Consider the following 13,985-nt stretch of genomic DNA (forward strand, 5'->3'; position numbering starts at 1 on the left):
TTAAAAAAAAAAAAAATTCAGGTTATGTCTTTGGTTCCTTTGAGGAAGGAGGGGTCTCTTCTGTCAATCCTAGGCTCAAAAAGGAGAAAGAAGAGGGCACCTGTGTGGCTCATTAGGTTAAGCATCTGCCTTTGGGTTAGGTCATGATCTCTGGTTCCTGGAATCAAGCCTCATGTTGGCTCCCAGCTCAGCGGGGAGTCTGCTTCTCCTCCTTCTGCTCCTCTCCCTTGCTCATGCTCTCCTTCTCTCTCTCTCAAATAAATAAGTAATCTTTAAAAAAAAGTTATTTATTTATTTTTTTAAAGGAGAAAGAGGAAGATCTTGATATGGTTTACATGGGACATATGGGTACTTAGGAGGACATCGACAAGAAGCTGTAGTTTCTCGCTATCATTGCCCCAGACTATGTTAGAAGCAAATTTAAGACACCATCTTACTCTAAGAATGATCCTTCCATCAGGATCTGTTTTGTTCTGAAATGACTTGGAAAGAAGTCAGTTTTCTAGAGCCCCTTCAAACCTGCACCCAGCCCCTAGAGGTCTGGCGGGCTCCAGTGTTCCCCAGAGAGGCAGGCAGAAGGGACAGTGACAGCAGACACAGGTCAGCTCTACCAGCTCTGCTTACCCTCTTCCACCCACGTAGGTGTCCCCAGCTGTGGGGCAGCAAACCCCACCTTAGCATCTCCTGGAGTGGGCGGAGTCCAGGGGAACCTGGAGTCTGACCGTACACACAGTGCTGAGCGCTCAGGTTTTCTCGTCAGGGGGCTCTTGGCACATTAGTTGGCACCAAAGGCTGTGCTTTATGTCATCATCACACTGGAACATTCCACAGTGAACAGTGAGCAGCCATTGAGGATTCCTCTGAAGTGCTGCTTTGTGGGTGAAAGGACAGGACGCATAGGAACAATTCCCTGTTCACTGGGTGCTCTCCCCATGCCAGCGCCAATGCCAGGGCCACACTCTGTCTCCACTCAGGCCCTGGGCCAGAAGACCAGGTGGGGGATGGTGTGGCATTTACAGAAGAGCAGATGGAGGCTGGAGGTGCTGCTGTCTGGGTACAAGACAGCCATGCCTGCCCCGGAAGCCAGGACTCACCTGTAGTGCTGATACTTGGTGTCACTCGGCGGGGTGGGTCCCCTGTGGTTTCCTTCCTCCTAGAGCCGGTAAAGCGCTGGGCAGACACACAGCTGTTGTGACAACAGTTTGAGTCCCCCTTCCCTTGGAGCCTGTCACTCTTCAGACAGACCAGGGACTGCTCGCTCACCTCTGCCCTCACTCATGCATGTTTAGTGTGCGCTGCCCTGTGCTGGTCATGTTGCCCTTGTTGTCTGAATTAATGGGGAGCTCGGGGAAAATGTGTTCCCCGGGCTCCCCCACACCGCCAGCACCCCAGCCTGCCATGCTGCTTTGCCCCATCTGGTCTGTTCCCAAGTCTCTGGCCGTAGTTACCACCACCAGCAGTGCATCAACTCACCTGCCTTTCCCGGGTGGTGAAACTTCAGTTCCCGCTGGTGGTGCGCCCTCACCGTCATTCATCCTTCACTCTTTCCCCTATTTTCCTGGGTGGTCCCCACCTTCACCCTGGCCTCTTGCTCTGCAGCCTTTCCTTGTCTTCTGTCATCTGCCGGTCGTTTTCTGCTCAGGGGGTCTGCACTGCCTGTGCTCTTGGCCTCCATGTGGCAGTGAAGACAGAATACACAGGATGATCCCGGTCTCTCCTCAGCCCTCCTGCAGGATGTCAACTCCCACCCACCCTCAGCCCTGGCTTCCACTGGTCCTGCCTGACCTACCTCTGCCAGTTCCTTCCTGACTTCCCCTCTTTTTTTTTCTTAATTTTTTAAAAATATTTTATTTATTTATTAGAGAGAGAGAGAGAGAGAGAGAGATATCACAAGTAGGCAGAGAGGCAGGCAGAGGAGGAGGGGGAAGCAGGCTCCCTGCTGAGCGAAGATTCCCAATGTCGGGCCTATCCCAGGACCCTGAGATCATGACCTGAGCTGAAGGCAGAGGCTTTAATCCACCGAGCCCCCCAGGTACCCCCTGACCACCCCTCTTGAGACCCACCACACTCTGGCCACTCTGTGTTCCTTGCTGTGATGCTCTGGTACTGACTGCTTGCTTTGGTCCCCCGGTCCATGGTGGGGCCTTGAGAGTCCCCATGCTGCCTGCATTCTCTTGATGCTGGTGGCTGGGCTGTTTTCCTGCTCTGTGTTAGCCTTGTGTCGGTGGGTGGGCCTGGGGCTGGACTCATCTCTCTCACCCTAGTCTGCCTCTCCTACTGCTGTTGACAGGCCACACAGGGTCTTTTCCCGAGGACAAGTGCCAGTTACATTAGAGAGCTAACTCTAGGGCCTCGTTGCTTTGGGGAGTTTTGGAATGGTAGCAGTTTTCAGGAGGAGGAGGGGTTGTCTGGAGGCACACAGAGGCTTCTGGAGAGCTGTGGCAGGGCTGAGCTGGAGGAATCCACTATCCTGTAGGGGAGGTCCCCCAGCTCCTTCCTACTTAAGCCATACTCAGGTAGGTTTATAGCTCTTGCAGCTGAAAGCAAAATATCTCATGAAATACCCAGTGAACTAAATGAGAACATGGGTGTTCAGTAGGTTATGTCACTTGGATTCAGTTTCACAGCACGCAGGTGGCTGAGAAGGGACCAAACTCTACGCCCGTTGACACCAAACTCCACATTATTTTCAGGGAGCCACATGCCCTCTTTTGCTTAATTGATGAGCTTCATTTAAGATGTATAATGAGCACCAGCTATGAGTCATGCCCTGTTCTAGGTGCCAGGGACACAGAGGCAAGCCAAGCAGACCCCTTGGCTTCCTGGGGCTGACTGTCTACCAGGTATGTAGTTGGTGATCTCCACTTACTATGAGCCAGGCTCTGCTTTAAGCACTTGACATGTATGAAGGGTAATATTATAATCCCCATTTTTTTTTTTCTTTTTAAGAAAGAGAGAGAGAGAGAGAGAGGAGTGTAAATGTTGGGTTGGGGGTGGGAGGGGCAGAGGAAAAGGGGGAAGGAGAATCTTAATCAGGCTCCATGCTCAGCGCAGATCCTGATGTGGGGCTTAATCTCATGACCCTAAGATTGTGCCCTGAGCTGAGATTGAGTCGGACGCTTAACCAGCTGAGCCACCCAGAGGCCCCAGTAATGCCCATTTTAAAGCAGAGGAAGTTGGGGATACTGGCAACCCCTGGCACTCTGCCTATAGTATACAGCAGGCCAGGCTGTCACCCTTCTTTGCCCTTGTCTTCATTGTTAGAAGGGATGCAGGGTCCTTGAGGCCATCTGTTTGCCAAATTAAGGAGAAACTGGTTCTGACATGGGTCCAGCTCCTAGCTGGTTTAGCAGCAAGCTGCCTGTACATTTTGACCTTGATGGTTGAGGAAATCAGAAGGCTCCAACACAATAACTCAGCCTTAATTAGCTGGGAGCAAGGCTGGCTGATAAACCTGTGTTAATCGGGGAGGGAAACCTTGTGCTTTAGCCCCCCCACACCCCCTCAGGGCCTGTCGGTTATGACTTCCATTGCAAGCCCATGTGATAGCAGGGTCAGACATGGCCACCTCTGAAGTAGCAAGTGGCTCGGGTCAGCAGGGAGGGAGGAAGAAGCTGGGAGGATAACTGTCCCTGTGGTGCCGGCCGCTGACAGTGGTTTCTCTGTGGGACGCTGATGAGAATACAGCTGTCACTGGCTTATTCAGAGTGAAGGGGATCACTCGGCGGGGTGGGGGGGGGGTGTGCAAAGTGGAGGTTCCAACAGGTGGCCTGTATCTGTCCTATTGACATGACATCTTTCCAGATGTTTAAAAAGAAATGTGAATGTCATTAGGTGGGACTTGTCCACTCCAGTGTGGCTGCAGTCTCTACCATGCCCTGTCGTCTGGTACTTTGTTACTTCCATTGTTGTGCTGCCCGCCTGGTCCTTCATGGTGTTTTGGCTTGTGAGCTGTGCAGTAGTGTGCGTGTGCAGCTGCCTGATCCTGACATTATGCAGTTCGAGCACGGACCGCTTTAGGACAGAGAAAATCCTTTATTTGCTCTGGATTTAATCATGAGTTAGGGAGTTTGGGGTCTAGATATTCCCATGCCCCCCACCTTAGCCCCCTCGGAGCTTTCTAAGATTCACTGTGAGAGGTACAGGCTGGCCATAGAACAGTTATCCAGCCCCTGGCAGCGTCTGTGTGCCCAGAGCTGGCTGTGGAGGGTTGGATTTCTCCTTATAAGACTAGAGCCTGTACGGCTTGGACAGTGTTTCTTTGCACTATGGACACCCTCATCAGTTAATTAAAAAACAAGCAAACAAAGAAAAAACCAAAAGTACTGTGCTTCAATGTTTGTTTGTAGATCATGTGTTCATGGGACCTGTAGTGGTTTACATTCTCCTTGACATGCATCTCCTGTTAATTTGAAAGCTGTTGACATCCTACATGATTCCATATGCATTTCTGATTTCTTCTTCTTCTTTCTTTCTCATTTGTTTCCTTAAAAGATAAATCCAACTGCTTTCTTGCCTTGAGATGTGAATTCCAAGTTTTGGCTGCCTTGGATTCCAAGTTTTCTGAGAGAAGGCTTAAATTTATTAGGTTAGTTCACAGTGTTCTCACAGAGAACTTCGAGGCATGGAACCATATGTGGTTGGGGTTGTATTAAGATAAATAATGTAAGAGAATCAGCATTACATCGTTCACAGAAACTTGGGCTATGCCTGTCACTTCAGTAATTATCACAGATGCTTTACAAGTGTGGTCCGTGGTGGGAGGCAACAGGGTTGGGGTGAAAGGTCAGATTGATGTTTCCACAGTTTCATACTCTGTTGATAGCACCTCCAAGTCAGTTCAGAATCAGATGGGTACTGTGGACCTTGCAGGAATCTCTGACAAGCCTGCTTTAATTAGGAATTATTCCCATCACCAGGGTCTGGCTTTTCACCAGGATTTAAGAATAGAAAATCAAGAATAGGTCAGTTGACAAATAGGCCTTTGCATGAGATTGAATCTTAGCAGTGGGGGGAGGCTTGGTTTGGCTAAGTCACTGGTGATACTCAGATTTTCTATATTTACCTTTAAAGAGGGGACACAACACAGAGAGGGTCTCTTTTTAAAATAAAAATCATGCTTTCTTTGTGCTTAACTTGGAACATGTTCATGATTTTATGTGTGTGTATGTGTATAATTTGTCTATAGATACACACATATATTTATTATACATACATGTATAAACACATACACAGACACTGATGTAAATGTAAGCTGCTGGCAGCAGAAGGCAACTTCGCACAGTTCACTGCAGCACATTGATTTCCAGATGTTTGGATTTCATGAACTAAGAATATTAAAAAAAAAAAAAAAGAAAGAAATTGGGGGGGTGCTGTCCAGCATGGAGTGCCAACTCTGTGTTTTCTGAGATCATTAACAAATTTCTTTAGTGATGGCTGTTAGCTAGACTTATCTTGGTGATCAGTTTGCAGTATATACAAATACCAAATCATTACGTGTACACTTGAAACTCCTATAATACATGATGATTATATCTAGCTCAATAAAAAGTTTTTTTAAATTGTATTAAAATACACATGAAATTTATCATCCTAACCATTTTTAAGTGTGCAGTTCAGTAATGTTAAGTACATTCACATTGTGCAATCCAAGATCATTTTTGGAAAAAAAAACAGAGCAAGACAGAAGGACCCCATATACTATCTTCCTCATGTCATAAAGAAAAGGAGCATTTTAACAACAAAAGGGGAATGAGAATGGTAGGCTGTCACCTTAAATGCAAGAAATTGCTCTTTTCTCTGTTGCAGAATAGTACAGAGAAATAATGCCACAAAGTACACAGTTCAGTAGCTGATACTTTCTCCAGACTTCGTTGGTGAAGGAAGCTATGTATGTGTTGGTTTACATCATGGTGCAAGTATCTTATTGTCAGGGGTCCAAGTGCCAGTAGCAAGCAGTTTACATATCTATACCTGGTTGTGTTTTTATAAAAGTAAATGTTGAGGGGCACCTGGGTGGCTCAGTGGGTTAAGCCTCTGCCTTTGGCTCAGGTCATGATCTCAGGGTCCTAAGATCGAGCCCACATCAGGCTCTGTGCTCAGCAGGGAGCCTGCTTCTCCCTCTCTCTCCACCTGCCTCTCTGCCTACTTGGGACCTCGCTCTCTCTTTATCAAATAAATAAATAAATAAATAAACTAAAAAAAAAAAAAAAAGTAAAAGTTGACAGTTCTGATGGAAGCCCGTGTATATTCATTCCACTGTGATCCCATTCTCTTCTCTGTCTCCTCAAACTTAACTACTTTACTAAAGTTGGCTTGTATTCTCCTGGTCAGACCATATCGGCAAAAGCCTGTTAGTATAGTGTTTTGTGTAACTGAAATCCTGCCTCATATAGCCTTCTGAAACTTCATTTGGGTCACATAACATGATCTGTTTTGATGCAACTAGATCTGCTTTACAGTATTGCTTTATTTGACTATATACCGCATTACATTTATCTGTCCTTCTATGAGTGGACATTTAGGTGATGTCTGGGTTTTTGCTGATACAAAGAGTAGTGCAGTGCTCATTGCTGTGAGCCTTTCCTATGCACATGAATGGGAATTTACCCAGGAAAGTTACTTGGGAGGAGAGTTGATAGGTTAGAGGTGAAGTGATGTCTTCATTCGCAAAGTCTAGTTAGCATGTTACCCAACCTAATTGTTCACTACAGCTTTTCAGGGAAGTGGGGGAGTAGGAAAGATAACATTATAGGTCAACCATTAGTAAATTTGGTTTTCTGGACCAAATTGAGAGTTGCTGATTGTTGATCTATCTAAAGATTCAGTTCAAAGTCTGTCTGTAATCCAGAGATGACATGGCTGGTTAATTACAGTGTTTTCTTTATATGCTTGGGTGAGGGACAGTGACTGACAGGGAGAAGCCAGCTCTTCATTAAGTTTCCCTCTTTCGATATGAACTATAAAATGTTTGTAGTCCTGGTCTGGGAGGCACATGAAACTGGGTGTTGCTGTCTCTCATTACAGATGGCTTTTTTTTGGTCTAGAAAATCCTATGGGCCCAAACTTGGCCAGTATGCTCTGACAAGTTTCTCAGCAGGCCTTTCTTGAGTGGTCTTGCTGTTGCTTAGGGTGTCAGATGATCTGTTTCTTTTGACTGTCTACTCTGTGTTTTCCTTCAACACGTTGCGGAGACTAACCATGGGGGGAAGTGGACCCAGGTCCCTCTGGAGTCGGATGCCAGAGTCATGTCCCCCAGCTGGCCCAGAGGAGGTCTGAGACCAGTGTCCCTGTGTAGCCCCCATGAGGCCTTACTGTGAGCATTTACGGTTTTGGTTGTGGGTAAGTTCAGTATCAGAGAACAAACAGAATTAAGACGATGTCTAAAATTGTTTAACATCTTTTATTCAGAGTTTTCTTTCCCACCTTCAGCACATAGAGGAGTGTGTTGGTCACGCTTTAGAAAAGAGTAAGTAGGAAGACGACTTGGTTAGAAAAAGCTATAGAGACATCAGAGGAAAAAAAATAACAGAATAAAAGCTTTTTCACTCATAGGGCTCTTCTCAGCCTGTCAGTGAAGCCTGTTGGTTGACCATTTTCAAAGAGCACATGGCAAGGTGAGTTACAGGTGGAGAAAAGTCCAGAGAGATCTCGTGACTAATCTGTGTTAACAATTTAGGTGCCCAACTGACAGACATTTTGCAGACCATTTGGCACATCTGAAATCCTGTGGCACACTGGTTTATCAGACAGAAGCATGTTTAGTGGTTGCTGCGTGTGAAGTAATCGGTGTTTTGGATAGAGAGGTACATGTTTATGTTTGTAAAACAAGTCTTTTTACTTTTTATAATCAGCTGTCAAAGCTTGAAAAACAGCAGCAGAGGAAAGAAAAGACCAGAGCCAAGGGGCCTTCTGAATCAAGCAAAGAGAGAAATGCCCCCCGAAAAGAAGACCGCAGTGCCAGCAGTGGGGCGGAGGGCGACGTGTCTTCTGAGCGGGAGCCATAGACTTAGGGATGGAACTCAGGTAGGAGCCTCCCCTCCCTGCATATGTCTTCTCACATTTTGGGCAAATGGTAACAAATGGAAGACAGAATGGCTTTTGAGGCAGAATTCATTTTATGGGCATTCACCCATACCTTCCTGGAAAAGTAGAGGTGCGGACAGGGAACCCTTGGGTCTGGGGTCTCCTCCTTCCTCACTTGCCTGTGTTGGCTGTAACTGCTGCTCCTGTGAGCATTTCCAGCATGTTCGCAGATGTGCGATGCAGGCTAGGAGCCTCACCTGAGCCCTTCCTCACCACTGCTCCCTCCTCTCCAGTCCTGCTTTCAGCAGCTCCATTGGGGACCACAGTCGCCTGCAGCCTGCTCTTCCAGAGCTGCCCCCCTCATATTCTTCATCCTTCAGTTCATCCTGCCTGGTACCGACTGTACTCCCAGTTTCCCTTTGCTAAAGCTGGGCTTCATTCTCTTCCCTTCCATAGCCAGTAGTGTCTCTTAAGTCCACCTCCCTGCCTGAAGTTCAGAGGTGTCTAAAACTTGATCCAGCCATCTGAAGGCCTTTGCTCAAGCTCATTCCTCCAGCAAGCACATTATGAAGAGCCCTTTACTTATGAGAGTTTGCAAGTTCAGGGAGAAGCATAGAAATAATCAGCAATGTGGTTTGTTGTGGAGGGAATGTGAGGGGGCAGAGAGGGAAATTGAGGAGGTTTCACAGAGGGGAGGACCCCAGAACCAGACTTTAGAGGACATATGGAAATAGGCAGATGAGGGGCAAGGGTGGGAGTTGCCCAAGCCAGGAGAAGAGCAAATGCAAACATTGTTGGGTGTGGGAAAAGAACAGAGACTTTTGGAACAGAGGTGGGAAAGAGTGGCTGAAACACTGGCTACCATTTGGGTTGGGTTGTCTAGGGAGCTTCCATAAAATTAGAGGAAGAGGTCCTGGTTCATAGGGCCTGGTGTGCAACTGGCCAATTTGGATTTCATTCTGGGATGGTGGGAAACTTCTGAAATGGTTCAAATATACAGGTGACATAATCAGGTCCAGAGTTTAAGGAGATCACGCTAGCAGCTGAGGGGAGCGAGGTTGGAACCAAGAGGCCAGCAGAAATCGAGATAGGAGCAAGGTCTGGCCATACATTTTGGAGCCTTCAGCTTATATATTGTCTTTGGTTCAAACCAAGTCAACATACAGGTGCGTCCTGGAGGTGTTGAGCGGTGAGAGAGGAGAACATTCATAAGATGGTCTTCTGCCTTCCCTTTCCCTTCCAAAAGGGAAGTCCATCTGTGAAATGACCTTTGGGATGCGCACTACCAGACACTGAGCTCTATTACAGAGTCGCAGTGATAGTCGGGTGCACTAACACAGACTGGTTTACAAACACAGACCAAAGGCACAGGACAGAGAGCTCAGAAAGGCTGTGTCATGGACTCACTGGTAGTTTTTTTTTTTTTTTTTAAAGATTTTATTTAGTTATTGAACACAGAGAGAGAGAGAGAGATCACAAGTAGGCAGAGCAGCTGGCAGAGAGGGGGGCGGGAAGCAGGCTCCCTGGTGAGCAGAGAGCCCAAGGCGGGGTTTGATCCCAGGACCTGATATCATGAGCTGAGCTGAAGGCAGAGGCTTAACCCACTGAGCCACCCAAGCGCCCCCTCACTGGTAGTTTTAAGGGATGGGAGGCACTGGATAATCAATCCTGTAATGTCCACTTGACTTTTCTCCTAATCACTCTGTTTCCTTCCCTGTTTCTATGGGGGGAGGGGTGGTGACAGAACTGTGGTCACTGGTCTTGGCTGATTTTTCTCACACTCATATGAAAGTGAAGCAGGAATTAGAGGGAACCGCCCCCCACCCCCTTTTCTTGGTCTGAACCTCAAGACATGGGTTTTTATTTATGAACTGAAACAGTTGGTGTCCGTTAGGGAGAACCTTCCAAAAAGTGCTATGTGGTGTCTGAATAATGTTAAATATTCATGAACACACAGTAACATTTACATGTGTGATCTGTGGCCTTGATATCACATAAAACTTCCATTGCCGTCCCTTCAGAACTTTGTGGTGATTTGCTCATATCAGTGGTCAGTTTTGTCATCACAAATCCTGCTGGCGCCTCTGACTTATGAGCTGGACAGAAAGCCTCAGTCTGAAGGGTGGAGCACGGGGTAGCTTTTGAAGTTCCTTTTACAAGTACGCTCGCTCTGCAGGTCCAGCAACAGCTCAGAAACTCACTGAGTTCTCATTCCCTCTGGTCAATTTCTGTGTGACAATAAGTTGTGTCATTTTTGCTTCCTTGGTTTTTCTTCATTAACTTAAAGAGTAAAACTCCTCCCCGTCACCAGTGCTATTGTGAAAGGCACGCAGGTAAAAGCATAGTGCAGGCTGACTGTCCTAGCAGGATGGGGTGGGAGGGCAGGTCCGTCCCCCCCGCCCCCCGGCAATGTGTCTGTGGCACCTCTGCTTAAGCCTCCCCTGCCCCTTGGGGATCGTGCTGGAGAGAACACCCCATATCCACTCCTGCCACCTGAACCAAGGATGAAGGACTGGCCAATCTGATGGCCAAGGAATGACAGTCATTATAGTGGGTGATTCCTTGGTTCAGAAGCAAAAATCCAGACCCGATGTTTTCTATTTCTTCTCCTTGGACGGAGGGCAGCTGGCCAGCCTGCATGGTGTTTTGCTCTCTTGGCCCTACTCTGACACGGCACCATGTGTTTTCCCTTCAGCTTTAAGATTATATAAATAATAACCTCTTCCCCAGTGAGTGTTGGGACTTTTCAATAAATTTTTAAAAATTGAATTTTCAGACTCTCATGCTGAACTCAATGAATAGATAAGGAATATTCATCTGCCAGTAACCAAACCCAGCTTAACAATGTAAACACACAAAAACACACAAATTCTAATGTGTCTTGGACCTTGTATTTTCAAAATGGCTTTAAAAAATTTTTATGTCACCTAATTGATTTCTTTCTTGATTATATTATCTACGTGCTAATTTTGTATTTTTATATTATTCAAATTATTTGTATTATTGTATAATGGTATTATTGTATAATTAAAATGAATAATTTTTGTATTTTTAAAATTTGATGTTTTAATTTTTGATGTAATTGTTTCTGTACAATACTTTGAATCTTTATTTATTGGGGGGTACTGAATTCTACTCTTTATATCAGTGCAAAACATAAGTCTCTATTTGTGTTAGATTTTGGCCTCAGAGTAATCCCAGTAGATTAGTTTTAGTTAGTTAGATGAGAATAATTCCAGTAGAAAGGTATCCTAGGCATTAGTATCCTGTGGCCAGTGGGCAGCTTGGGAGTGGTTTTGCATTTCTGTGTGCAAGAGGAACTCCAGAAAGCCCATGCACAGAGGAAGAGACTGTGACTTTGTGTCTCAGAACATCCTGGAGGACATGCTTCACAATAGGAGACAGCACACAGTAAGATGGGGAAGAGGTGAAAGTGCGCATTGCTTTCTTAACATCTCACAAAGTTTAAAAGGCGAAATTTCTCATAGACTTGTAGGTATTTATTTTTTGCTTTTCTAAAATCAGTGAAAGTTTAAAACCTGTAATCATATTTAATTCTGAAGTTATTGCAAATTGGGTAGTATAGAACTTGGGGTAAATCATGCTACAGTTGACCCTTGAACAGCATGGGTTTGAACTCTGTGGATCCCCTTATCGTGGATTTCTTTCAGTATATATATGTTGGAAGATTTTTTGGAGATTTGCAACAATTTGAAAAAGCCAACAGATAAACCCTGTAGCCTAGAAAAAAAAAAAAAATTAAAAAGTTAGGCATGTCGTGAAGGCACAAATGTGACTACCATAAAATACACATAAACCTATTATAAAAAGTTAAAATTTATCAAAACTTATACATAGAAATACTTAACAGACCATATGTGGCACCATGTACAGCGGAGAGACATGTAAACAAGCGTGAAGATGCAGTATTAAATGGTAACTGCGTAAAATTAACTACAGCACATGCTATATACTACCATAATAATTTCCTGAGCACCTCCTATTGTTGTGGTGAGCTCAGGCATTGTGAGTATCTGTGTCAGATGTTGTGTGATGTTCCATCATCTCCATGTGAGCAGTTTGTCTCTACAGTAAATTATGGATCGTGGTAAAAGTGGTCTGTCACAGTTCTTGCATATTTTTCATCATGTTTCGTGCAATATCCTCACCCTTGAATAACACTGTGGGACCCATCCCAGGTGCCACTAGTGCTGCTGGAAGTGCTTCCAAGAACCAGAGAAAAGACATGACGCTGTAAGAAAACGTTGAATTGCTTGATGTGTACCACTGCGGTCTGAAGCTGCAGTGCCCACCATTTCAGGATAAATGAATCCAGGGTAAGGAATATTGAAAAAAAAAAAAAGGAAGAAAAGGAATTTCATGAAGCCCTTGCTGCAGCTATGCCTGTAGGCCTGGAAACCTTGCACTTCTTGATTGCTGTGAGAAAGGCGTACCTATAGACTGAAAGATGATTTGAGAAAAGAAAAGGTGAAATCATTATGTGATGACTTAAAGCAAAAGGAAGGTGAAGGATCTAAAACTGGAAGACTGAGTGCCAGCAAAGGATGGTTTGATAATTTTAGAAAGAGGTTTGGCTTTACAAATATCAAGCAGCTTTTGCTGACCAAGAGGCAGCAGACGGATTCCTAGACACCATTGGGAAGATCACCAAGGAGAAAAGATATCTGTCTGAACAGGTTTTTAATGCAAAGTGCCCTATTCTGAAAAGAAAATGCCCCAGAGGACATTTATTAGTAAGGAAGAGAAAAAAGTATCAGGATTTAAGGCAGAAAGGGAGAGGCTAACTGCTGTTCACTGTGCAAATGCAGTTGGGTTTATGATCAGGACTGCCCTTATTTATAAAGCTGCTAACCATCCCCCGCTCCCAGCCTTGAAGGGAAGACATAAACATCAGCTGCTTTCTTTTTGGTTGCATAACAAGCAGGCTGGACAATGAGAACCCTTTTGTTGGATTGGTTCCATTGATGCTTTGTTCCTGAAGTTAAGGAGTACTTTGCCAGGAAGGACTGCTTTTTAAAGTTTTTCTGATACTGGGCAATGCCCTGGCTGCAGAACCCCATGAGTTCAACATTGAAGGTGTCAAAGTGGTCTGTGGTCTCCAAACACATGGTCTCTAATTCAGGCTGTAGATCAGGGGATCACGAGGACCCTGAAGGCTCATCACACACGGGACCATAGGGAAAGCATAGTCCGTGATCTGGAGGAGAACCCCAACAGAACATCAAGAAGGTCTGCAAGGATTACTCCATTGAAGATGCCACTGTTATTATAGAAAATGCTGCGAAAGCCATCAAGTCTGAAACAATAAATCGCTGCTGGAGAAAACTCTGTCCAGATGTTGTGCATGACTTCACAGCATGTACAACAGAGTCAGTCACGGAAATCATGAAAGAGATTGTGGATATGGTTTAAAAAAAAGAAAAGGTGTGTTGAGGGGGTGAAGGGTTTCATGATACGGATCTTGGAGAAATTCGAGAGCTAATGGGCACCACAGAGGAATTAGCAGAAGACAACTTGAAGAAGATGAGTGCTTCCAAACCAGTGTCAGGCGATGGGGAGGAAGACCTAGAAGCAACAATAGCAGAAAACAAACTATTGTCTGGCAGAAGGGTTCCAGGCATTCCTGACTGCTTTTGCCTTCTTTTATGATACAAATGCTGAAACTGAAGCAAAGGTAGAGAGGAAGGATTGGTTCCACAGAGAAGCATTTTTGGAGAAAAGAGAAAGCAAAAATGTTAGAAATGATGAGATTTTTGTTTCCATAAAGTTACACAGAGTGTGCCTGCCTCTCCTGCCTCCAGCTCCCCTTCCACCTCCAGCTCCTCCTCTGTTCTGCTGCGCCAGGACAGCAAGACCAGCCTCTCCTCTTCCCCCACCGCCTGCTCATCGTAGGGATGGCGAGGACGGAGACCTTACTGATGATGCACTTCTACTTACTG

General features: G+C 45.5%; 1 protein-coding gene across 2 annotated transcripts in view; it reads left to right on the plus strand.

The window, feature by feature from the left end:
• Positions 1-13,985, plus strand: part of DTD1 (D-aminoacyl-tRNA deacylase 1) — a 173,205-nt gene that overhangs the window by 149,898 nt on the left and 9,322 nt on the right. Inside the window, exon 5 of one of the 2 annotated variants that reach the window (XM_059134146.1) lies at positions 7,854-8,025. The exons of the other annotated variant lie outside the window; for it this stretch is intronic. Within the exon in view, the coding sequence (XP_058990129.1) occupies positions 7,854-8,006 (153 nt within the window). The 3' untranslated portion in view covers positions 8,007-8,025. The remainder of the gene's footprint in view (positions 1-7,853; positions 8,026-13,985) is intronic. 2 annotated transcript variants of the gene reach the window in all.

Source organism: Mustela lutreola, chromosome 9, assembly GCF_030435805.1.
Source record: "Mustela lutreola isolate mMusLut2 chromosome 9, mMusLut2.pri, whole genome shotgun sequence".
NCBI classification, from domain to species: Eukaryota; Metazoa; Chordata; class Mammalia; order Carnivora; family Mustelidae; genus Mustela; species Mustela lutreola.